General features: G+C 37.9%; 1 protein-coding gene and 1 pseudogene across 1 annotated transcript in view; both read left to right on the forward strand.

Annotated features, from left to right (window-relative positions):
* Positions 1–26,651, forward strand: part of LOC124613216 (cholinesterase 1-like) — a 172,759-nt gene that overhangs the window by 82,890 nt on the left and 63,218 nt on the right. Inside the window, exon 6 of the mRNA XM_047141890.1 lies at positions 22,802–23,004. Coding sequence (XP_046997846.1) covers positions 22,802–23,004 — 203 coding nt within the window. The remainder of the gene's footprint in view (positions 1–22,801; positions 23,005–26,651) is intronic.
* Positions 1,801–1,918, forward strand: LOC124614680 (annotated as a pseudogene).

The following is a 26,651-nucleotide window of genomic DNA, read 5'->3' on the forward strand; positions in this document are numbered from 1 at the left end:
TTTGTCTTGGGATCATTTTGTCAGTGCTATAACATTACAGAGATGCTCAACAATCTCCAAGGGCAGAAGCTATAAGAGAAGCATTGTGCATCCTGGAGAGGTTTACTATTGAAATTTCAAGAAAGTACTTTTTGTGAAGTGTAGGACTACACATTTCTTTCTCCCATATGTATCCCGTGAAATGACCATGCTGGGACAATTTGAGAAAGTAGAGCTAATACAGAGGCTTACTGATGATCAATCTTCCTATTGCCATTTGTGAGGGGAACAGGGAAGGGGGGTAAGTTAGTGGTACCAAAAGTACCTCCTGCCATACACCGTCAGATGACTTGTGGAGTATTGATGCACACTGATGTCCAAAAATTAAGGCAACAAATGGAAATTTTGCAAGATTGCATTTATTTTGACACAAAACAGTATAAACAGGTGATAGAGTAGCAGAAATGGTATTAAGAATACAGAACATAAACAATTGCAACATACATAATGCTAGGCAAAAATGTTCTTAATTTTTTACAACTTAACTGATTTGTACACACATGCCAACAACTGCTTAAAGTGCTCATTATCGGGTGTGACCACCTCTGGCAGCAATACAGACCTGTGAAGGATATCATCAATCTCTTGTTGAGGCAATAAGGGCCGTTCTTCCTGCAGAACTGCTCACAACTCTTGTGGAGTGGTTGGTGGATGCTGACATGATGCAACCTGTCTTCCTTGGGCATCCCAGACATGCTGTATGGGATTCAAATCAGGAGAGTGATCAATCCATGCCATGCATGCAATATCTTCCATTTCCAAGAACATCAACAACCTGTGCTCTATGAGGTTGAGCATTATCATCCATCAGTATGAAGTCTGGGAATCAGTGTCTTGCAACAACTGCACATGAGGTCCCAAGATAGTGTCATGATACCTGACACCATTTAAACCTTGCAATTTCACCCATACAATTTCACAAAGAGCTGTTTGAGTGGTGAACGTAATCCTTGCCCACACCATTAAGGACGCTCCTCAATATCTGTCTTTTTCCACAATGTTTGGGTCCTGAAATCATCTTTCATCTTTCATCCAGATGCAGATCCATTGAGAATTGATTTCCAGACCAAATCGTGATTCATTTGTGAAAAGATCATTTGTCCACTGTTCGACTATGCATGTGGCATGTTGATGACTCCACTCTAGACACTCCCTTCCATGAAGAGACGTCAGAGGTACACATACAGCAGGTCTCTGACAACAACAGCCACTCTGCTGAAGTCTTCTGTACGCTGGTGGCCTCAATACAGGCATCCAGTGGATACTGCAAGGTCAGATGCCAGCTGCTGTGCAGTACTGAAGCAGTACTGTCGTGCCCTTACAGCCAAATAATGGTCCTCTCTGTCTCTGATGTCACACATGGTTGGTCCTGCTCTGGTCTTCAGGATACAGTTTCACTCTCTATAAACTGTAGCCACATCCAAGAAACAACAAAACAATCCACATTAAGTCACTGGGACACATCAGCTTACGACTGCCATGCTTCCATTCTTCCTATGGCTCTCCATTGCAGAGAGACTGCCATAATGCTCTGTCTGTAACTGTGTACACAATGATTGTGGGTGCAGAACTACCCAGCAAACAGTACCCTGTTTGGTAACTGCCCTAACATCATGTCTGTTGACTGGAATGTCATCTTCTGTACAAAACACTATCATACAGACATCTGTTGACAGTTTGCATGATTATATTGTGAGTTAGATAAAGGATGGGGAAATAGCAGTTTGTTTCTTTAATTTTGGACACCATTGTAGATGTAGAGCCAACGGCCTTGCCACAGTGGTAACACCAGTTCTCGTCAAATCACTAAAGTTAAGCACTTTTGGGCTGGGCTAGCACTTGGATGGGTGACCATCCGGTCTGCCAAGCGCTGTTGGCAAGCGGGGTGCACTCAGCCCTTATGAGGCAAACTGAGGAGCTTGATTGAGAAGTAGTGGCTCCGGTCTCATAACCTGACATATGGCTGGGAGAGTGGTGAGCTGACCACATGCCCCTCCATATCCGTGTCCAGTAAGCCTGTGGGCTAAGGATGACATAGCAGCCAGTTGGTACCATTGGGACTTCCAAGGCCTGTTTGGATGGAGTTCAGTTAAGTTTAGTTTTAGTGTAGATGTAGATGTATTGTTACAGAGTGTAAGGATTCCTAATACTCTAAAGATGTTTGATTAATGACTTTACGCAATATTCTTATTGCACCTCTCCATAGACTAAATCATTTTTTGACTGTAGCTGTATTCCAGTAGATTATGCCATAGGACAGAATTGAATGAAGTGAAAGTATGCAAGCAATCATGTCTGTATGTCAGCACTATGAGACAGACTTCTAAGGGCAAAGCAAGGAGAACTGAGCTTTTCGGTTTAGCTGGTGCCCTCTCCACTGAACATAAGCTTTGGTACTCATGAGTCCAGTAGATGTATCCACTTTTAAAAATGTGTGAAAAGATATAAATTCAAACAAGAGGAATCTGACCCATGAGGTATCGTCCTCTATTACCTTCATTAGACAGCAATTAAAATAAAATGTTCTTAACCTGAAGGTGTGACATTCACCTGCTTTATTTCCTCATTGATTGTCCTCGGTGTCAACATACTGCTTTGCTATACTGGCTGAAAAATGGGGATGGAAGTTCAACACTGACTACTTTAAATGATGTAGCCAACAGGTGTACATTTGCATTTCACAGTTCCTTACTTTCACTGTTCACAACCCCCAAATATACACATTTAATATGGCCAGTTAACTATTGTTTAACTTTTGATAAGCCTCATTAATATGTCGCAGGCAAACATCCACATATTGTTACAATAGTTTACTGTTCAACATTTACGAGCTGTAAAAACCTAACCACACATTTCACAGTCTTTCAAATAAATTGAACAGTCACCATCATTGCTTTAACACATGGCATATTGGTGTAACACTTAATTCACAGTTAAGTTGATGCATTGTTGTTGATCTAACCAATACAGGTTCCACGTCTGAAACCCAGCCGTGGACTAACTGTGTCAGGACCAAAAATCAGGCCCTTATATATTATCACAATAAAAAGCACTGAAACTACACATTGCTTGATGTTTAATTTACAGAAATCACAATTATAACTTAGCTCATCAAATTAACTGAATACATAAAAAAATTGGGTCTTTTTAACAGTTTCTTCTACTACAACGGTTAAGCCATATTATTTGTTTAAATGATGAAATCAACAGATATAGTTATACAAACAATACTTTCGACAAAACTGTTAATTACTTTGGAATTAATTAAGGGCTGGCTTTGCTAACATGTTTTCAAATAGGGCCAAATAGATCCTTTAAGAATACTATTAATTGTTCCTCCACATGTTTATAATTAGCACAGAACTTATATTTTTTATAAATCAACAATAGAATTTAAGTTACAAAACAATTACTGATTTCACCCTATAACAAAAGATATTAAATAGGAACAGTGAAAATAAATTAGGAACTTGCTGACATACACAAAACTAAGCATAAAATTAGATCTGGTGCTATTTTCTGTAAACTTAAGGGCCAACTTTTCTCTTTTATGAAAATGCAGCTTATACTCACGTATGTTAACAGTAATTAGTCAAAAATGGAAAAATGAATTTTAATGAGGTAGATGGCAAAACAAGAGGGGAAGTAAAAAATATCTCAGCATGCTTCATCACAAAGGGAGACTTTTTTTGCATTCCCAAGCAAACATCATACCCTTATATCTTCCGGCTACTTCATTGTCATGCCTTCCCACTCTAAACAACTCATTGCCATCCATAAGTAACGTTCAGTCGTCTGCCTGCCTTGTGTCATTTCAAGTGCTCTCTCTTAATTTAATTGGAGCACAAAGTAAATAGTTTATTTTGCATCACCTTAAGGGTGGCATGAAATTCTTCTCTTTAAATTTGGGTGAAACCTTTAGTTGTTACTAGTATTATCAAATGTAAGTAAAGAAACAAATAGAGGCAGATTCACTTATACATTACTATATAACTTAGTTGCTACATTACACTGTGTAACACCACCCCACCATGGGCCATGTAGTGAACATGTTGTCCATATTCTTGAACCAGCACTGTGAGTATAAAGGAGCTAAACAAAGTGCCTTTCCTTCAAAGACTTCCATGAATATGTCAGTTGCTAATGAAGATAGATAACAATGGATTACCATGCTGTCTACCTGTTGGTAGTATTTTCATGGCCATCTGAAGTATGTTGATGACAAACATAAACCAACCAGTTTGTTAATATCTGACAGGATAAGCTCTTGTACAATGTGAACAGTTTTGTTTGCAGCCACATTTGCAAATAATGACTTCAAGTTGAAGATGCTCATGATATCCATGGGTAAAATTGTTTCTCCCTTTATGCCCTCTATAAAGAGCATGGAGTTCTTTGCATAAGATTTCTTTTTGGCCCACTAGAAGTCTTAACTTACAGGCCAGATACTTTGCTATGTTGTATGTAGGCGTATTAATCCCATTTATGATTGACCTTATTTTTATATTTTTGGCACTCCATAAATTCTAAGTGGACTTGGATTCTGGGAATGAGTCCCTTGGCTGTGTCAGCATCAATTATTGAGTCCTTGATGAAGGTCTGTGTCTTCTGAGCTGTCTTAGTCATAGGGTCCACTGGTAGTTCATTGCAGATGGGCTCATTTAATAAATCTGGCCTTTCCTCAAGGCTATGTTTGTGCTTTTTTGATTTGGGACATAGTAAAATTTGAACAGTTTCTTACCTAATTTTCTCAGCTTCACTCACAGATATGCATGAGAATGCTTTGGGATCTGTTCATGTGTGAGGTGAAGTTTAATCACTTAGCCACTGCTTCTGTCATTACATTTCTGATGGCATGAGATGAGAGATTTAACATCCAAGCAAAGCTTATTGTCTTGTGTCATCTTTGCTAGCTGCTCAAATTTCTTCATCTGGTAACTGGCGATAGTTCCACTGGTTGCAAGTGCTTGCAGGTGAGTGATTCTGTTAATGTTATTCCATTCTGCCAATGATAGCATAACTGATAACAGAAGATGTAGTTGCATGCTGCAGTTGTATCCTAAGTGGACTGTGAGAGCGGAGAAGTCTACATAGGCAAAACTAGCAAGTCAGTAGCAATACGCGTATGGGAGCATGAGTGCCACATTTCGGTTTAGCAGCACAACAGATCTGCAGTGGTTGAGTGCCAGAAATATTCAAACAGAAAATAAAATTCAACAAAACCTGCATACCTGCCAAGCAGCTGGAATGAGGAAGTGGAAGATCAGTGAGGTCACTGAAGTATTAAAACACCCTAACAACATGAATAGAGGGGATGTAGTTAGGCTTGTGCCAACATGGCTGCCACCCACCAGAGCCCAACGAGCTTCACTAAGTATAGTATCACCTCTTCTGATCTGACAGTCCTGTATGTCTGTGTCGTACTGGGCAATTACGTATATTGGCAGTGTGCCATTGGTTGACTAATGGTTATATGAGTATCGTGTCATAACTGTGACATGCGCTCTGTGTGATGGTTATCCCTTGGTATCAAGTATTGTGACATATCCATGTATGGAACAGAGTTATGGGTTTTATATCTTTTTGGTAAGAATAAGCTGTACAGAGAGTTGTTAATGAACAATCAAAAGTCTTTTGCCATTACATGTTAACTGAATGGAAATGAAGCAAGAAGAAGGAGTCAAATAAAAGACCACTGCTGAGACTCAAATCAAATTACATCAGCTACTTACAGTATTTCAGTCATAAAGGTTTCGGTTATGATTGTATGGGCTTAAAAGGAGTGTTTGATGCTGCAACAAGCCTGATACACAGTCAACACCATTTCATGCTCCACTACAAGAGCTTCCAGCTTCACTATTTGGGCCTGCATTGTACACCGTGGAGTCCCTCTGACCATTGACTAATCTTTGTTCACAGGAAGTGGTACCTCACCTGGACTTTCTGTATAGTCTTGTAAACTATACCATAGATTAATTCTGAACATTTAACTTTAATATAAAACCATTAATAATCAGAGTAACAAGAAATGTAATAAGAAATAACTCATAACTACACAAGACACAAGAGTTACTGGCGAGTAACTGTTGCTACGCGGCACATGGGAAATGAGAATCCATAGCTCACTCACTGATGACTACCAAACATGGCACACATTGTAGGAGACTATAGAAAACAGCAGATCCCCACTCCCTTCACCTCAGAAAACCTATTACAATAAAGTTTCCCACTCTTTCTACCACCAGAGATCAATTATATCAACATTTTTAAAATTATAATGTAATGTCATACTCAGTAGAGCAGTCATGACAAAATACAGTGACTCTGGACAACAACATATGTGATTAGACACAGAGGAAGGCCAAGGCCTCTGTAACTGTGGCTGTGGTTGCAATGTTGGTTTCATCACAAATAGTTATTTATAACATAACATGGACCACACCCAGAAAACTTGGTATCATTTTTCAGTGTTATCTCCTTGCTTTCTATTGTTATGATATGACTGTTTCAACACAAAGTTGTCCTTTGTACTCTGGTAATAATTGTTGCCACAAATGAGTCATGGTCACTGATACCAGTTTGAATATGTACATCCTCAAAGAGGTCAGGTCTATTCACTGCCATTAGATCCAATATATTTCCATCATGAGCTGGGGTTCCTAACTACCTGTTCTAGGTAGTTTTCAGAGAAGGTATTTAGTAAAGTACGATTTTAGTTTCCTTAGTAGAATGGTCAATGTCAATGTCAATGATAGACCTAGGCACAGAGTGGACAGGGACCAGGGAGGACTCAGAGTGTTGTACCAATACCCCCAACCAACAAGATAGAGGTGCTAGGTGCTGTCTTTCACTGAAACTGAAACTGAGCCAGTGGGACTCACTTCACCTGTTTTGGGAAACTGTTTTTTCTGTTGACAGGAGGAAGCAAACACAAAAGGGTGCGGGTCTATTAACTGTTGGCAGTTCAAACATATGGTGAACGATGGTACCCCTTGGGGTAATGGCAGCAAGGAACAGGAAAGGACACCAGATGCACCTAATGTGTCTGCCTGGACCCTCATTCAGGATGTTGAAGAGGCTATTCTGGTAGTCATTGAAGGAACAGGGTGCAACCAACTGCAGATTGTGGTGCACATTGGAAAAAATTATGCCTGTCATCTTGGCTCTGAAGTCATATTTGGGTCATTCCAGTGGCTGGTAGAGAAGGTTGAAAGGACCAACCTTGCATGTGGAGTTTCAGTGATGCCCACAATTTGCAGCATTGTCCCCAGAACTGATCATGGCCCTTTGGGTCTGAGTTGAGTGAAAGGACTGGACCAGAGACTTTGAAGGTTCTGTGACAAGCTGTGCTGTGACTTCCTGGACTTGTGCCATAGGGTTGAGAACTGTAGGGTTCCCCTAAATAAATCATGTGTGCAGTACGCATCAGAGGCTGCCATTCAGGTAGCTGACTGTGTGTAGGGTGCACGCAAGACTTTTTTGGATTAGGCAACTCTCTATCCAATCCAGATAATGATAGCTATTGGCAACCCAGAAGTATCAGTGTAAGATTGAAAGAAATGCCTCCCATAGGTGAGAGTATTAAAATCCTAATTGTAAACAGCTGAAGCATTTGCAGCAAAGTGCCATGAAAAGCAGTGAAGCTCATATAATATTAGGTACAGAAAGCTGGCTGAAACCTGAAATTGATATCAGTGAAATTTTTGGGGAAAGTTGAAGTCTATGTTGAAAGAATATGCAAATAGGAAATGGAGGTGGCATATTTGTCACAGTAGACAAAAAACTCAAATCTACTGAGGTAGAAATTGAAGCTGCATGTGAGACTGTTTGGGCAAGACTCAGTATTGGGGATGGGCATAAAATGATTATTGGATCTTTCGATCACCCACAGACTCATCTCCTGATGTAACTCAAAACTTTAGAGACAACCTCAATTCACATGTACGTAAGTTCACCAGTCATACTATGGTCATACTGTAATCATCAGCGAAGACTTTAATCATCCAAAAATTAATGGGAAAATTACAGTTTTGTTAGTGGTGGGTGTGATAAGACTTCCTGTGAAACTTTACTAAATACCTTCTCTGAAAACTACCTAGAATAGATAGTTAGGAACCCTGGCTCGTGATGGAAATATATTGGGTCTAATGGCAATGAATAGACGTGACCTCTTTGAGGATGTCCACATTCACATTGGTATCAGTGACCATGACTCAGGTGTGGCAACAATTATTACCAGAGTACAAAGGACAACTAAAACGTACAGAAAGGTATATATGTTCAGTAAACTAGATAAAAAATCAGTGAGTCAGTGGTGTCGAATCTCAATGAGGAGCTTGAAACTTTCAGCACAGAGCACGAGCATGTAGAGGAACTCTGGCTCAAGTTTAAAAGAATAGTTGACCAGGCACTGGATGGACATGTACCCAGTTGAACAGTTCATAATGTTAGGGAACCTCCACAGTACACAGTCACTGTAAAGAAACTTCTAAAGAAACAATGTGTAGGGCTATAGAGAGATGCTGAATGAAGCACACTTGGCCATCAAGAGAGCAATGCATGAAGCCTTCAGGGACTAATGTAGCAGAATATTGTCAAGTGATCTTCCACAGCACCCAAAGAAACTGTGGTTGTATGTAAAGGCTTTTAGTGACACCAAAGTTAGTGTCCTTTCCCTAGTGCATGAGACAGGAACTGAAATTGAGGATAGCAAAGAAAAAGTTGAAATGCCTAACTCTGTTTTCAAATGTTCCTTTACAAAGGAAAACCCAGGAGAATTTCTCCTATTTAATTCTTGTACCACTGAAAAGATGAATGTAATAAGTATCAGTGTCAGTGGTGTTGAGAAACAGCTGAAATCATTAAAACTGAACAATGGAATCCCAGTCGGATTCTATACTGTATTTGCAGCTGAGTTACCTCCTCTTCCAACTATAATCTGTGGTAGATCCCTTGAACAAAAACTGTGCCCAGTTCTTGGAAAAAGGCACAGGTCACACCTGTCTACAAGAAGGCTAGTAGAAGTGATCCACAAAACTACCGGCCAATATCCTTGACATCAATTTGTTGTGAAATCTTAGAACATATTCTGAGCTGAAACATAATGAGGTGACTTGAACAGAGTGATCTACTCAGTGCCAACCAGCATGGATTTCCAAAGCATCAGTCATGTGAGACCCAACTCAGATTTTTCTCACATGACGTACTGAAAGCTTTGGATCAAGGCAAACAGGTAGATGTATTTTCAAATAACTTCTGGGAATTCAGCCAGGTAACACTTTCAGCGACCGCCGATATTTCGGCGGGAGAACACCCCGCCATTTTCAAGGCAAACTGCAACGGACAGGCGGCGTACATGCAAATTTAATACCTCGGTTCTCCGACAGAAGCAGGAAAGATAACACACACACACACACACACACACACACACACACTGAACACTAGTGCCACCAAAGATGACCAAAGTCAGAGCTATCGATAGTGAGACTACGAATTCGCAGGTGAGGCAGCATTGACTCTGTTCCTCTGTTTTTTGACAAGGGAGAGAGCCGGATTCCAAACAGAGTTTAAACAGAAACCTCCATCCCTGTTAACGAGGTTGCTCGCTAATTTAATCTCAACTGCCTCCCTAATGACACTGTCCCAATAGCTGGACATGCATGCCAATATCTGGGTGTTATTATATAACATGGGGTGACCAGTATCCAAGCAATGTTCGGCAATAGCAGATCTATTTGGCTGCTGAAATCGTGTGTGCCGTTTATGCTCAGTACATCTGTCCTCCACGGTCCTGATAGTTTGACCAATATATGCCATGCCGCAACTACAAGGAATACAATATACACCCGCCTTACGCAGTCCAAGATCATCCTTAACGGAACTCAAAAGTGCTCTAATTTTAGATGGAGGTCAGAAAACACATTTCACATCGTATTTCCGTAAAATATGACCGATCTTATTGGACGTGTTTCCTACGTAAAGCAAAAAGGCAGCAGACTTAGGTGCTGACTCAGAATTATCATCAATCACCCGATGTACAGTTGGTCAATAGTGCAACGCACATTCAATCTGTCCATCACTATAACCATTTTGACGAAATGTAACTTCAAGATGGGACAGCTCAGCTGGCAAAGTCTCAGCGTCAGAAATGACATGTGCCCTGTGTACGAAGGTACGAAGTACCCCTTCATGCTGAGCCGAATGGTGACAACTATTAGCTTGTAAGTACAAGTCGGTGTAAGTACGTTTCCTGTAGACTGCATGTCCCAATGATCCATCATCCTTCCTCCTAACCAACACGTCGAGAAAGGGAAGGCAACCATCCTCTTCCACCTCCATCGTAAAATGAATGTTCGGGTGGATCGAGTTCAGATGTTCTAGAAACACATTCAAATTCTCCCTACCATGAATGTCTTTTTGCCTTACGTAGGAAACACGTCCAATAAGATCGGTCGTATTTTACCGAAATACGATGTGAAATGTGTTTTCCGACCTCCATCTAAAATTAGAGCACTTTTGAGTTCCGTTAAGGATAATCTTGGACTGCGTAAGGTGGGTGTATATCGTATTCCTTGTAGCTGCGGCATGGCATATATTGGTCAAACTATCAGGACCGTGGAGGACAGATGTACTGAGCATAAACGGCACACACGATTTCAGCAGCCAAATAGATCTGCTATTGCCGAACATTGCTTGGATACTGGTCACCCCATGTTATATAATAACACCCAGATATTGGCATGCACGTCCAGCTACTGGGACAGTGTCATTAGGGAGGCAGTTGAGATTAAATTAGCGAGCAACCTCGTTAACAGGGATGGAGGTTTCTGTTTAAACTCTGTTTGGAATCCGGCTCTCTCCCTTGTCAAAAAACAGAGGAACAGAGTCAATGCTGCCTCACCTGCGAATTCATAGTCTCACTATCGATAGCTCTGACTTTGGTCATCTTTGGTGGCACTAGTGTTCAGTGTGTGTGTGTGTGTGTGTGTGTGTGTTATCTTTCCTGCTTCTGTCGGAGAACCGAGGTATTAAATTTGCATGTACGCCGCCTGTCCGTTGCAGTTTGCCTTGAAAATGGCGGGGTGTTCTCCCGCCGAAATATCGGTGGTCGCTGAAAGTGTTACCTGGCTGAATTCCCGGAAGTTATTTGAAAGTTGTATACGCCAGGAGAAACTCAGGTAGATGTAGTATTTCTTTATTTCCAAAAAGTATTTGATTCAGTGCCACACCTATGCTTATTGTCAAAAGTACTATCATATGGTGTATCAAGTGAATTTGTAACTGGATTGAGGACTTTTAGATGAGTCATTGTCAGATGTAGAAGGAACTTTGGGTGTGCCCCAGGGGAAGTGTGTTGGGAACCTTGCTGTTCATATTGTATATTATTGACCTTGCAGATAATATTAATAGTAAAATCAGGCTTTTTTGCAGATGATGCAATTATCTATAACAAAGTACTATGTGAAAGAAGCTGTACAACTATTCAGTTAAATCTGATAGGAGTTCAATATGGTGCAGAGACTGGCAACTTGCTCTAAATGTTCAGTAATGTAAAATTTTGCAGTTCACAAAACAAAACAAAAAAAAAAACCAAAAAATGTAGTATTCTCTGATTCTGGGCAAAGCAGTTGGTAGACTCTGGTTTATTGGTAGAATACTGGCGAAGTTCAATAAATCTACAAAGGGGGATTGCTTACAAATCACTTGCATGACCAATTCTAGACTACTGCTCAAGTGTGTGGGACCCGCACCAAATAGGATTAACAGGGGCTATTGAACATATACAGAGAAAGGCAGCATGAATGATCACAGGTTTGTTTAATCTGTCGGAGAGTGTCACAGGGATACTGAAGGAACCGAACTGGAAGACTCTTGACGGCTTTCTCATGATAGTTTACGTCACATAGGGCTAGTGAGGATAAGATTAGAATAATTACTGCACACACAGAGGCATTCAAACAATCATTCTACCCACACTCCATATGTGAATGGAAAAGGAAGGAACTCTAACAACTAGTATAATGGCACATACCTTCTGCCATGTACATAACGGCGGTTTGCAGAGTATCGATGTTGATGTTGATAATTCTATGACCAGCATAACTGAAACCCATAGCATCAGAACTGACTTTGTGACATCATGTAATGCTTTCTCTGTAAAGATGTCTTTACAGAAATTGTAATAAGCTATTGTTATCAGGTTATTGTCAGAAAGGTGATCTAGTGTTCTGAAATTTTTGAGGATGCTAGAAGGAGGGAGATGGGTTCATAATTAGAGATCACAAACTTGTCTCCACTTTTATAATTGATGTTGCTACTATGTACTTCAGTCTTTCAAGAAATATATGTTGCCTTTTCAACTGATAAAAAAGAGAACTCAGAAGGGGCATTGTTAAGTCATTGCAAGAGTTTAGTACTTCAGTTGAAATGTCACATAACCAGAAGAGTTACTGTTTTCAAGTGAGCTAATGTTTTCATGATATCTTGAACAATTGATTTGCAAAACTAAAATCTAGTGGTGGAATACAGATCCAGATCATAATTTGGTAGTGAGGAAGAGTGGATCAAAGCTTAAGAGAATTGTAATGGTAATAGTAGTAGTAGTAGTAGTAGTAGTTTATTCATCCAGAGACAATTTACATTGCATGGATTTCGTCAAAAAATACATAGTACATATATATACACACATATAGGGTGAACAATACTATACAAAATACAGATGTGCATAGTAGACTACATAACATCAGACCACATTGAAATAGCATGTACAACTTTGATTATTTACATTGATGTATGAGAAAGACTTTTTACATGGAATACACAGTTGATATTTAGATATAACACATACAATTCTAGCACTTTTGTACATATTATTTATTTAGATCATAGCAACAGTCAGATAAAAACTACTATTGGCACAGAGTACATAAATATAATTGTTTAGTATGAAGCTATTCCAGGTATTCTTTTACACTATAATAGCAGTTGGTCATTAAAAATTTGAATGCTGCTTCTTTAAATGAACACAATTTTTTTATTTCTTTTATCTTTACCGGCAGTTTGTTATACAATCTGCTTCCTTGTATGTTTGTTTGTTTCTGCGCCAAAGCCTTGTTAACTCTTTTTATATGAATGTCATTGCACTTTCTTGTGTTGTAAGTATGTAGATCCGAGTTGGATTGGAAATTGTTAATATTTCGTTTTACATTAATTACGCTTTTCTGTATATAGAGGCATGGTAGGGGTAGAATATTCAGCTGTTTAAATAATTGCTTTGAAGGAGTTAGCCTTGAACTGTTGGTAATTATTCTAACAGCTCGTTTTTGTAGAGTGAAGATGGTTTTGAGATTTTTCTTAATATGACCCCAGAAGATGAGGCCATAGGTAATAGCAGAATGTATATAAGCAAAGTAAACAGCTCTGCTACATTCCCTACTACATACAAAGCTAATAACGCGTAAAGCAAAGCAAGCAGAGCTTAACTTATGCGAGAGGTACAGGATATGGGATTTCCAGTCTAAATTTTCGTCTATATGTACACCTAAGAATTTTGTGGTAGCAACTCTCACAATTTCTTTATTTTGTATTCTGAGATCTAGATCAGAGTGTGACTTTGCTTTCCTGTAATGGATATAATTAGTTTTAGAGATATTTATGGTTAATTTGTTCTATAACTCTGGTTGCAGATGTTGGCAATACCTGGTTTATGTCAGTTACTACAATGTTTGTGTCATCCACAAACAGGGTTATATGAGTACCATTTACTGGAATCTTGATATCATTTATGTAAAGAAGAAATAGGAGAGGCCCTAGAACACTCCCCTGCGGTACCCCAATTGGCACAGTCTGAATATCCAATCTGTAAACAATACTTTGGTTTTTACTGTTTGTTGTTGCAATTTCTACTACCTGTTTCCTATTATGGAGATATGACTGAAACCAATTTTTAGCTACTCCTCGTATACCGACATATTCTAATTTGTCTAGCAGGATATCATGTTGGACAGTATCAAATGCCTTTGAGAGGTCCAAATTTATTCCTATTGTACTGTTGTTCTTATCTAGCCCCCGTTACAATATTTTCAATGAATTGGGCGGTGGCTGACTCTGTACTCATTCCTTTGCGAAAGCCATGTTGGTTTACAGACAATAGATTGAATTTCTCGAGGTAATTTGTAATTCTGTTTTTCATGACTGTCTCTATTACTTTTGAAAATACCGATAATAAAGCTATTGGTCTATAGTTTCCCACTTCATGTATATTGCCCTTTTTATACAATGGTTTTACTTTTGCAATTTTTAATCATTGTGGAAAGACACCTTCTGAAAATGATATGTTTATGATGTGTGAGAGTGGGTCTGATATGACACTAGCACATCTCATCATGACTGAGCAAGGTATCTCGTCAATCCCTGAGGACATTTTATTCTTCATTGTTTTTATTATTCGATTAACTTCCAATTTGTTCGTGGGAGGTAGCAATAATGAATTAACACTTTGTTCTTCTGGGATTGATGATCTACTAATCTTAGAACAATTTTTACTCAGATTGATTGGACTATTTATGAAGTAGTCATTAATGTAATTTGCTAAAGTAAGATTTCTGACTAGCACACCTTGATCATCTTTTAAAACAAAGTAATCTGGATTTCTAACATTTTTGCTTGGGCCTATTTCTTTTTTTACTACATTCCATATAGCTTTTGATTTGTTTGCTGACCCAGCAATTACACTGTCATTGTGCATTGTCTTGGCTTTTTTGATCACCTTCCTGTAAATTTTCTTGTATGTCTTAACATAATCTGTGAAGTGCTCATCTTTGTTATCTTTTTTGAGTTGACTGATATGTTTTAGTGTTTGACTAGATACTCTAATAGCAGGTGTTATCCACTGGCTTGTGTTCCTAGGCATGACATTGATCTTTGTGAGCTTTTTTGGGAAACACATCTCAAATAGGGACATGAATGTACTAGAAAAAGCATTGAAAGATTCCTCGGTTGTTGTTTGTGCAAAGACATCTTCCCAGGTTTCATTAGCTAACAACTGGATGAAAGTATTTACTTTTTCTGTATAGAAGTGCCTTTTGTATCCCCACTTATATTTTACTGCCTTGGGGATAGAGTAATTTATGTATGTTAATAGTGTATTGTGATCCGAAAGACCTAAGTTTACGTTTAGTGGCTTAGTGATACCATTCTCCATATTTGAGAAAATATTGTCTAAAAGAGAAGATGACAGTTCTGTTATTCTGGTGGCATCTGTAAAGTGTGGTTTCATGTGGAAGCTGCTGAGTATACTCAAAAGCTGTCTTTTTTCATCGCTTTCAATTAACAGGTTAATATTAAAATCTCCACATAAAAATAATTTCACTTCATTACTATAAAAAGTGTTTAATGCTGCTTCTATTTTTGAAGAATATGTTTTTGTCATCCAGTGGAGATCTATACAGGCCCTACTGTAATGACAACTAGTTTTTCACTCTTCTCCTCAGTTTTTAGCTCTATGGCACATGATTCAAAATGTTTTTCTATATTTGGATGGTCCAATTCTGTTTTCACTTTGAACTGCAGTCCTACTCTAGAGTAAATGCATACCCCACCATTTTTAAAAACACTTCGGCAATAATGTGATGCTAAATTAAACTTGCTTATATTTATGAGACTTAATTCACTAGCCTTGCACCAGTGTTCAGATAAACAAATACAAGAGACATCAGCAAGATTATTTAAAGCTACTTCTAGATCTAGTACTTTGTTTCTGAGGCATTGAATATTCTGACACATTATCCTGACTGTTTTGCAAGTATTTTTTCTTTTGTCATTACCTGATAATGTGCTGCTTTTTCCATAGTAGTTGTGACTTATCTGCAAATTTTCTTGCTGATTTGTCACAATCTTTTCCATTTCTTTGTCTGAAGCCATAAAAAATCCTTATTTAATGATGTAGATGTACCTTGTCTTTGACTCCTCCTTAGGCAGTGTCGTGCTGCTGCAACTGTTGTTGGTGGTTTTGTTGCAGCTGCTACTGTTGTTGTTGGTTCAGTTGCTGCTGCTGTTGTTGCTGCTGCTGCTTCTATGGCCAGAGGTGGTGGTGGTGGTGGTGGTAGTGGATGTGGTGGTGGTGCTGACAGGATTCTTCGTGCTGTTGCTGCCTTTGATTCTTTTATTGGCACTATTTCTGTTGGTGGTGGATCTGTTGTTGTAGTATCTGTTGGTTTTGCCCTGTAATTGCTTATGCCTGTGGTTTCCTTCCTCTTTTCCGCCAGTGACTGTAGTGGAACTGCTACAGTTGTTGACACCATTTCTGCTTCTGTTGCTTGTGCTGCTGCTGTCATTGGTCTTGTTGCTTGAGCTGGTTCAGATGTTGCTGTTTTTGCTGGTGCTGCAGTTGTTATTGAATTTGATCGTGATACTGTAGCAATTTGTGGTTCTGCTGCTGCTTTAGTTGTTGTCTCCAAGACAGATTCACTTCCTCCATGGTTGCTTCCAGTAATGTATTGGTAGTTCATTACAATGGCTGGTACTGATTCATAGATACTTTGTTTTTTATATGTTTCTAACGTTTCGTAAATTGCTTTGCACAGAGATGACTTGCCTCTTCTATTCAGGTGCATGCCGTGTTTTGTAAAGCTGCATCTATCCAGGAAATCGATTGATAGAAATCTTATGTTTGGGTACACTTTACACGCTGTTTGTATCTGTTTATTTGCTTCCTTAATTTCGGCGTTCACACATGAAGCAGATATGAGGTCATGCCTATGTGGTATACCAATAACAGTTACTTTTTGGTTTTCTATCGAACTGAGGGCACTTTTGAGACTGATGATAGCGTTAGCTAACTCGTTACAATACACGTCATTTGCTCCTCCAATTAATACGCTGTCTTGTTTGTCCAGTAAAACGTCCCTAATAATTTCCCGCATTGGTGCTCCTGGTTTCACGAGACTGCATACTTTCAGATCGTAATGGTTTCGTAGTACTTCCGCCAGTCCACGTCCGTGGCTATCTGAGTAGATATTTAACTCAGTGAGATTTTGTGAAGATTTATTATTTATTCTTGGAGACAAATATTTCACTTGGGCACAGATTTTCCCTTCGCTGGTATGCATTTTCTGTTGAAATTCATCGATCTCTGCGTGTTTTCTATGTGAGGGCTGTCTTTGTAGTTCATTAGTTAATGAATGTATTATTAATTTTGCTTCTTGCAGTTCGCTTTTATATTTTAATATATCAGGCTGTAGGTCTTCTTGTGTTAAGGCCTCATATTTATGTTTTAAAATGCCGATCTCAGTTAGCAACGTTGTAATCACTTCACTTTCGCATTCTGCACTGATCAATTTTTTTTTCAATGTCGTCTACATAACATTCCCGACAAGCCCAGAATTTTTGTTTCAGATCAGCACTTGCACAACTGTAATGGTGTAAAGTTTTGCATTTAACACACATAATACCTTTTGCCGCTCGCTTGTTGCAGTAGCATTTGTCTGAGTATACACGATAATGTTCACCACGAGGTTGACCGGAAGACGATGTGGACGCTATACTCGCGATTGCGTTAATGAAATTTGTCGATTTTCCCATCCTTTCTTCTGATATTTTTACAATCATATGGCATGTAACACATTTCTCTTCACTATAAATGTTTTGTTTTTTACATTTTGCACACTTTTTACCACTGTTTTTGTTCACATTTGCGGAGCTAACACACACTATATCTTCACTTTCCGCCATCTTACTGTATCTAGGTACAAGGAAGTAGAATACTGAAGTATTAAGGAATGATGACCTGCAGTCAAGTTCTCTGAACCTGTTGATAATGCGATAATGAATCGTACAGCTGAGGCGTGAATGGACGTCTCTAAAGTGGGTGGTCAGAAATTGTACAAAGCAGTTATAGGTATAAGAAAGGTAATGGCAATAAAGCTAAGAGTAACAAGAAATTCAATTGATAGATGAAAGAACAAAACAAAATAATGTTCTGAACAAGGCTATCCAATAATCGAGCTAGAGTTCGACAGTGCTTTGGAAGAAGTGCAATGAAATAAGTCAGAAATGGCAGATAACATTCCAGTAGAGTTTCTAAAATCACTGTGGGAAATGATAATGAAATAATTATTCAAGTTAGAGCATAAAATCTATGAAACTGGTGATATACCATCAGATTTTAGAATGAATATCATTCACATGATCCTGAAGATAGAAACAACAGGTAAATGCAAAAACTATCATACAATTCACTTGACAATCCATGTATGTTGTTTACCAAAATAGTAGCAGAAGAATGAAAAAGAAAAACTGAAGCTCTTTTAGATGGTGACCATTTTGGTTTTACAACAGTTAAAGGTACTAGTTATAACATTACAGTTGATAATAGATGCAAGATTTGAGAAAACTCAAAGATATTATGTGGTATTTGTCTACCTAGAAGAAATGTTTGACTCTTTAAAGTGGTAAAAGATTTTTGAAATCCTCAAAAATTTTGCATGCACTTTAGAGAAAGACAGGTAAAATGGTACACAATACAATAGGCACAAAAAACCAAGAGGAAACCGTAAGAGTATAAGTTAAAAGATCAGCACTCATATACGAAGAGGGCATAATGCAAGGATGCAGTGTCTCTCCAATAATGTTCAATCCTTATATCAAAGAAAAACTGAATGAAACAAAATAAAGGTTCAAAAATGAAACTAAAATTTAGAATGAAAGGATATCATTGATAAGATTAGCTGACATGTTATTTTCTGTGAAAGTGAAGAAGAATAACATGACCTGTTAAGTTTAGTAAATACTGTACTGAACACAGGATATGGATTGAGAGTAAAACAAATAAATATGAAACTAATGACGAGCAGTGGAAATGACATTATTGCTAATTTTAACATCAAAGCGGTTCTACTACCTTGTAGGCAAAATAAAGCATGGTGAACAAAGTACAGAGGATGTAAGTCACAGACAGGTGAATAAAGCATTCTTTGCCAGAGGAAATCTGTTAATGCCAAACGTAGATATTAACTTGAGAAATAAATTTGTGAGACTGTGTGTCTGGAGCACAGCATTTTGTGGAAGTGAATCACTGACTGTAGGAAAACCAGAAAAGAAGAGGATAATTTGAGATACGGGGTCACAGAAGGATGCTGAATATTAAGTTGACTGATATGCAATGAGACGATTCTCTGCAGACTTATGAGGGGAGAGAATGTGTGTAAGGCACTTTACATAAGGAGAGTCAGGATGGTAGAAAGTATATTAAGACACTAGTGAATTACTTACATAGTACTAAAGGGAGCTGCAGAGAGCAAAAATTGTAGGAATAGCAGAGAATGGAATAACTGAGGAAGTTGGGTGTAAGTGCCACTCTATTAGGATACAAAACAGTTCGAAGGCTGACTAAAATTTATTTTTGCCTAAGTGATCATTTCATGAAAGCTGTATCCTAACATGAGTTTATAGTGCAGCCATTGTTATCACATTTTGAAACTATTAGTATGTGTTCATTGTAGTGCAACTTTAAATGAAACAAGTTTACTGTTATGTCACTGTTCAATATGAAAAAGAAAAACTGAAGCTCTTTTAGACAGTGACTGGTAACTGGTGACTGGTAACAGTAAACTTGTTTCATTTAATGTCAATAACAGTCATGGTAAAGCCTAACCTAAAATGTTCACATTTAAAGTCAATGTGTCCAGTCAGGCAATCAAGGACATTTTCAAGTACAAAAACAGTGCAGAAAAGGTTGCAATGACGACACAATACATACACTTCAATAGTATTGTCTCAAGAATAACGTCATTCCAAATTATGTCAAGATTGACATCAAAACAAACACGACAACTGCAAAGAAAACACTGGAAAACGCACGAAAACTCTGGGTTAATAATGAACTGAAAGAACTTTATATTAAAAACAAATGTTCAACACACAGCTTTATATCACAGAATTACAGTTGGGAAAGTTGCTTCATAGATTAGAATACGACTCCATAACCAAAAAAGTCAAAGAGCACACCGAATTCATCGTACAGAAAATGAAAGCTACACAGAAGAAAAAACTAGCCAATCTTATAAAGCTTTATTAAATGGTGACTGGTAACAGTAAACTTGTTGTTTCATTTAATGTCAATAACAGCCACGGTAAAGCCTAACCTAAAATGTTCAGATTTAAAGTAGTGCAACTTGCCTGTAGATTGACGTACTGTCAGTTTGATAAAAGTATGCATTCTGTCTGATGATCATTTCATGATTTCAAAACCAGTAACTGGTTTTTTCAATAAAGTAAGCCAATATCAAATTGTAGTTGTGTGCTGCTGTATATTGTAAAAATTATGTATTATGTTGGAGGTTTCATACATACATTATTTTAAGGAATTTCTTTTAACACTTAAAATGTAATTACATTGTAGTGATGTGTTCAGTACTTGCAGTATGCAATGCTATTACAGGTATCATGAACCAGTAAATGAACTAAACTAAAATATTAAAGAAAAAGCAACTTCAGGAATTTTACAGAATCTGGGATGTTTATTATGAAGCTTGGGTGAATTACATAATGCTACTGAGTGATGTGAAAGTGGTTATATTGACAAACCTGTTATTCACCTTCTATGCAATGCCATGCATATTAATTACAAGCTTTAAATGAATATTTGTTCCCCTATTAATATCTATTCTACTGCTCTCTGAGAACTTACGTAGGGTGATATTTTAAACTGCTTTCTTCTTTCTGAAAACTTTATTGAGTTTGATACAGTGATTTATTGAGAACTACATCTATAGCATCTAGAAATTATTGGTATAGATACATAGCTATTACATAGTTGCAACAACCACAAATTTCTGTCACAAGTTTAAACAATTGTGTAATAACTGCCCCCACATTGTACTTACAAAGCACTTCCGTACAGTCTTCCTGTCTCATTATGCCTTACAAACTCCTTACATACTTATCTGACAAAGTGCTAGTCTACCTTGAGCAACCCTTTTAGAATCAGTATTATGTTTTTTTTTTCTTGCTTCTTATAGCTACAAATTGAGCTTACAACCAAACACTTCAGGTGTTATCAATCATTTAAAAGCTAAGTGGAATATTTTACTTGTAAAAAGAATATTATGTTCGAGTGTAATTCTTAAAAATCATAATCTGGTATGTGACTTACACCAAACACCCCCTATTCCTTCTAGAGACTTTTATGGAGCATGAGTTATCACATGTGATATGATCTATTTAAAAATCTGCCTAATATATTTATTTCACGCCATTTTTCTCAAATGTGTCACTAACAGTATGTATTACATACATTGTTACATCCCATCCTGGATTTTCCATTGTTTGTTTTAACAATATGTATGAAATATAAAGGAGAGCCGTTTGTAAGTGTGTGCCTATTAGCATATTTTGTCAACACATCTGCAACTCATTGCAACATGTGCTGATACAATCTGATATAATGTCTACAGATTTGTCACTGACAGGCAGTGGTATTGGAAAATCATCTATGTAGGGTGAACACGAGGAACTTTTTGTATCCTATTCTCTTGATATGGTTTTTTTTAAACTCAGTTTATGATATGCAAAACTGGCACTGGTTACTGAATGGTCTAATTGATGATGGATTGTACAGTCAGAATATCTTGAAGTTATCTGCAATAGATGGATTTGTGGACCCTCTTGGCAGAACTGATGTACATTTATTTACTTCATCTCCAGGCTGTGTGAGTCTGCTGTTATTACAACGATCTCTCAACACATTAACAGATTTATTAATTGTTAAAAATTATAATAGTCTTGATCATACTACAATTAATAATACTGATACGGCTGACATTGTACTTAATTACAGATTTATTAGCATGATCTCAGTTATACCTGGTAATGATGGTGTTGTTCGCCCTGGTAGCTGAGTGGTCAGCATGACAGAATGTCAATCCTAAGGGCCTGGATTTGATTCCTGGCTGGGTCAGAGATTTTCTCCGCTCAGGGACTGGGTGTTGTGTTGTCCTTATCATCATCATTTTGTCCCCACTGATGCGCAAGTGGCGTCAAATCGAAAGACTTGCACCCGGTGAATGGTCTACCCAATGGAAGGCCCTGGTCACATGACATTTACATTTATAATGGTGTTGTTGCCAACATTGTACATAGGTGCTGATTCTTTAGTAAATAAGCATGACCTGAAGATGATTATTAATCAACCAAAGCTGGTAATCAGCAATTCATGATTTTATTTGTTATTGAATTGAGCACTATTAGAATTTTTAACAAATAATTCAAATCACCATATCTCCTTCACCTAGTAATGACAAATCTTACAAAAATTCATTAATTATAACATGCAGATTATGTTTTCTTCCAGGTTTTTCTGAGTCACAATTTGTTTCCTATCTTTTGAGAGATACTAATTAAGCCATGGTGTTTTACACAAAGAAAAAGCTACACTTTTAAATATGTAACAATAAGTAACAAGTGACTTTTTAATAAGTGTTGCTTGTTGCAAGTGACATTATTTCCAAATCTTGTTACCTTAAAGTATCCATAGAGTCTTTCCTGTGTCTAATAGTATTAAGCTAAATTCCTAAATGTAAACATAGGGTTGTTAAATGATATGTATGAAAGGAAATGATATATTGTGCTGAATTTTCTGTGAATTGATGAGCTATTCATGAAGAAGATTTTATGTTAAATCTATGGTTACTTTTACTTGTGGGCTGTACTGTTTGGTGTATGTTCATTAGATGGTTTCAGTCTACAGATATCATCTTTTTCATAGGGCTGTTTCAGCGAGCCATTGCAATGAGTGGCTGCATATTAAATCCACGTGCAATAGCAGCACCTGCACGGGATCGAGCATTCCGCTTTGCAAGGGCGCTTGGCTACACTGGGAGTGACTCCTCAGAGGATTTACTAGATTTCTTGAACTCACTGAGCGGAGCTGAACTAGTGCAAGATGATCAGCGAGCTCTTTCTGAAGAGGTATGTTTCTGAACTCTCTGCCATGAGTTGTACAGTGGCTTGTGGAGTGTGTGTGTAGATGCAGGGAACATATAATAGCTTGCAGTGGATTGTAAAGTTGTTTGTGTGTGTGTGTGTGTGTATGTGTGTGTGTGTGTGTGTGTGTGTGTGTGTGTGTGTGTGTGTGTGTGCACATCTTCTAATGCTTTCCCAATGACCGGATGACCAGAGACTGTGTAGTACTGGGCTGCAAGACTCAAACGTCTCTTACGGGTGATTTATGTATCGTGTGCAGCCAACCTTCTTCTCAGGACAGATGGCTGTGCCTATCTTCACAATGCTTCTTCTCTGAAGATTATGTGCTGGTTAGGGAAATATTACTGAACTACTTCTCTACCCTTGAAATGATTCATTACTATCAGAATACTTTTATATCAACTCCGCTATATTTTCTTCTTCATAATAAGACAACTACACAAGTTTCACATGCTCTTTCAAGTCTCGTAAATCAACTACATGTGGAAAAACTTAGTACTTATCATATACCATTACAGTCTCTTTTGGTTTTAACAACACTCATCAAAACAGTTCTTGCTCCTAGCAAGTCAAACAACAGAGTATGTAAGTCTCTAGATAAAATCCGTTTCATTTGTTCCCAAAGAGTAGCCCTTGATTACTCCTTGTACTGGACATATGGCTTCCAAGGTGTGCGCGGCCACCACTTTGTCAGCGCTGATAGATTGCCACAACTTTAGTCTTCTCGTAACACTTGCCCATCCTGCACACACATAAACTGTGGCGCAGTAGACACATTTCCACTTTCACACACACATCCTTAAAATATTGTATGTTTGAGACGGTGAAATATGAGTGTCTCTAGAATTTACTCTGAAATTCTCGAGGCACTACAGTGTGTGTGTGTGTGTGTGTGTGTGTGTGTGTGTGTGTGTGTGTGTGTGTGAGTGTGGTGAGTGAATGAGAGAGAGAGAGGAGAAAGAGAGAGAGAGAGAGAGAGAGAGAGAGAGAGAATAAAAAAGCAGATGTTTTGTTGAATCTCAAGATATTAAAATATTATACACTGTTACTTTATGAGGGGGGAAAAACTGACATTGAAGTGAATAAGAAAGTGAAAGATGCACATTTGATGAAAGATGGAAAAATCACTGTGATTCCTCAGTCAGGACAGAGTTGTAGATAACTATTGCTGTTGTAAACCATCTCCCTGAATAAAATCTGTGTTGTAATATGTTTGAAATATTGTAAACTTATCTATATTCCCTCTTGATGTTTGTGATGAATCATTGAGTATCATCAGATTAAAAAAAAAAAAAGAGAAAGGAAATATGCATCATGAAGGAATTATCTCAATGGGACAGAAATTGGTAGATGTGATGTATATGCACAGACAAACAAAAGTTTACAATTACAGAATAATTGGATGATTTATTCAAGAGAAAGATCTTTGCAATTTGAGCAAGTCAATAACAACTTGGGCCACCTCTGGCCCTTATGTAAGCAGTTACTTGGCTTGGCATTGATCGACAGAGCCGCTGGATGCGCTCCTCAGGGATATTGTGCCAAATTCTGTCCAAATCCAGAGATTCCAAAGATGTTCTTCCTTGAGATATAACACTTTTGCCAAGATGGCCTCTATAAGATGGTTCTGATCACAATGAGAGATCTTAAAGCAGTAGCTGTAAGACTTAAAATTATGTCTTTGTTCTGAGGCTACATCAAATAATGATATATATTATATAGGACAGAAGATCATGATATAATTAAGTCTCTTTTTAATATTTTAATATAAATAAACCCTCAATAAAAATAGGAAATTTGATTGCATTTATGGGCATATATAATGAGTGAAATGTTTCTGAAATAATACTAAACAACTAGACATATTGAGACACAATTCATTAAACACAATTTAAGAGAAACACATATGTTTAGGAAGGAGAATTATGGTTGCCAAGGCCAGACTGCCAGAGACTATGGTCATGTGTGTGTGATTTGTGTTTGTCTGTGTGTATGTTGTCTGTTCTGATGAAGGCCTCTGTGGCAGAAAGCTTTTTTTGACAGTCTTTTTGTTGCACCTATCTGTGACTCAGCATCTCCACAATGTGGTGAGTAGCAACTATGCTTTTCATAATATTATCATTATTCCATCCTGAATTTTCTATTGTTTGAAGTTCTAATGAAAATGTGAACACATTATCATCTCTCAATTTCTTAGAAATATACAGACATTTTCCCTCTGAAAACACATGGATTACATAAGCAATTAGAAGCTTAAGGATAGTACTATATGGACAAGGGAAGTAACCAACATCTGTATGAGCTGTTCATTGTCAGTCACTTGGCCAGTTTGGAAACACTTCAACCCTTGGCCTGCAAGTCTCGTATTAACTCATGGATGATGTTTAAGCAGTAATCTCTGTCTTGCATATTACTATGTCTTCCACCTTTAAGCTCTCAGGTTTTCAAATTTCGTCTGATGCAGTCCCCAACAATTAATCTTTTCTTCTCATCCGGTGCAGTAAGCCTTCCCTGACTGATGTTCTGTGTGATTTTCCCAAATGTCCCCCTTTTCCTAGATCTCTCCAGTACTTTTCCATCACCCTTCTTCCTTCCTCATCAACCCTTCTGACTGAAGAAGGAGCCCCTGGCTCCAAAAGCCTTCCTGATTGGAACCTTTCTTTGTGTGTGTGTTCTGCCGCCACTTGTTGAGTAGATCTGAAATAATATCAGTTATTTATGTTAATATTTAAATTTGGTGCACCAGTACAGTGATAAACCATGAATTTCATAAATGTGTGATACATCTACAATCAGAGTCACTGGACATGAAAAGTAATATGTACAAAGACACAATAAAAAAAGACATTTCCCAAGTTAGTGACAATGAACATGGAAACACATGTAATGAAATTTCAGAACAAGTTTAGAAGCCATAAGAAACTATGTGGAATGCAATTATGATGCACTACTGAAAATTCGCTATTATGTTGGTAGCAGTGACAATGTCTTTTTCAGATTTTGGCCTTTTCATGTATTACCTTTTGTGTTTGACAGTGCTGATTGTAGATGTGTGTATTATATTTATGGAATTCACGGTTGTCCCATTTGCCCACTTCTACATTCCAGTCGACAATTAACAAATCAACTGTGCAACATCATTCAGACTGAACGGAAATTACATTATTTGACTGCTCTAATTATATAACTGGACACTGCAGTATTGTCAGCATGAGAAAGATTAATTAAAGCTGAGAGTGAGAGGGAAGCATTTACAGACAAGGACAGTTGTAGATGTGGCCTGGCTGTGCAAATATTTTGGTAACTACGGTGTGTTGATGATTTTCACTTATGGACCATCTGACAGCAACTGAATAAAACACAATTTTAGTGCCATACGCGTTTCGCCTTTATTTTCTGCAAGGCATCATCAGTGGCCTGTAATATGTACATATGTTAGCTATTTTATTTACATTTTTGTCACCAAGGAATACATAAACACCAACGCAATACAAAAACTGAAGTCAGATCCAACTACACGATTCCAGGCAAATGTGAAACGAACACTGAAAAACATTGAACACACACTCACAGACAAACAAAAATACTACTTAACACAGAAAAACCCACAAGCACCAACACTCCGCAGTCAA

Source organism: Schistocerca americana, chromosome 4, assembly GCF_021461395.2.
Source record: "Schistocerca americana isolate TAMUIC-IGC-003095 chromosome 4, iqSchAmer2.1, whole genome shotgun sequence".
NCBI lineage: Eukaryota > Metazoa > Arthropoda > Insecta > Orthoptera > Acrididae > Schistocerca > Schistocerca americana.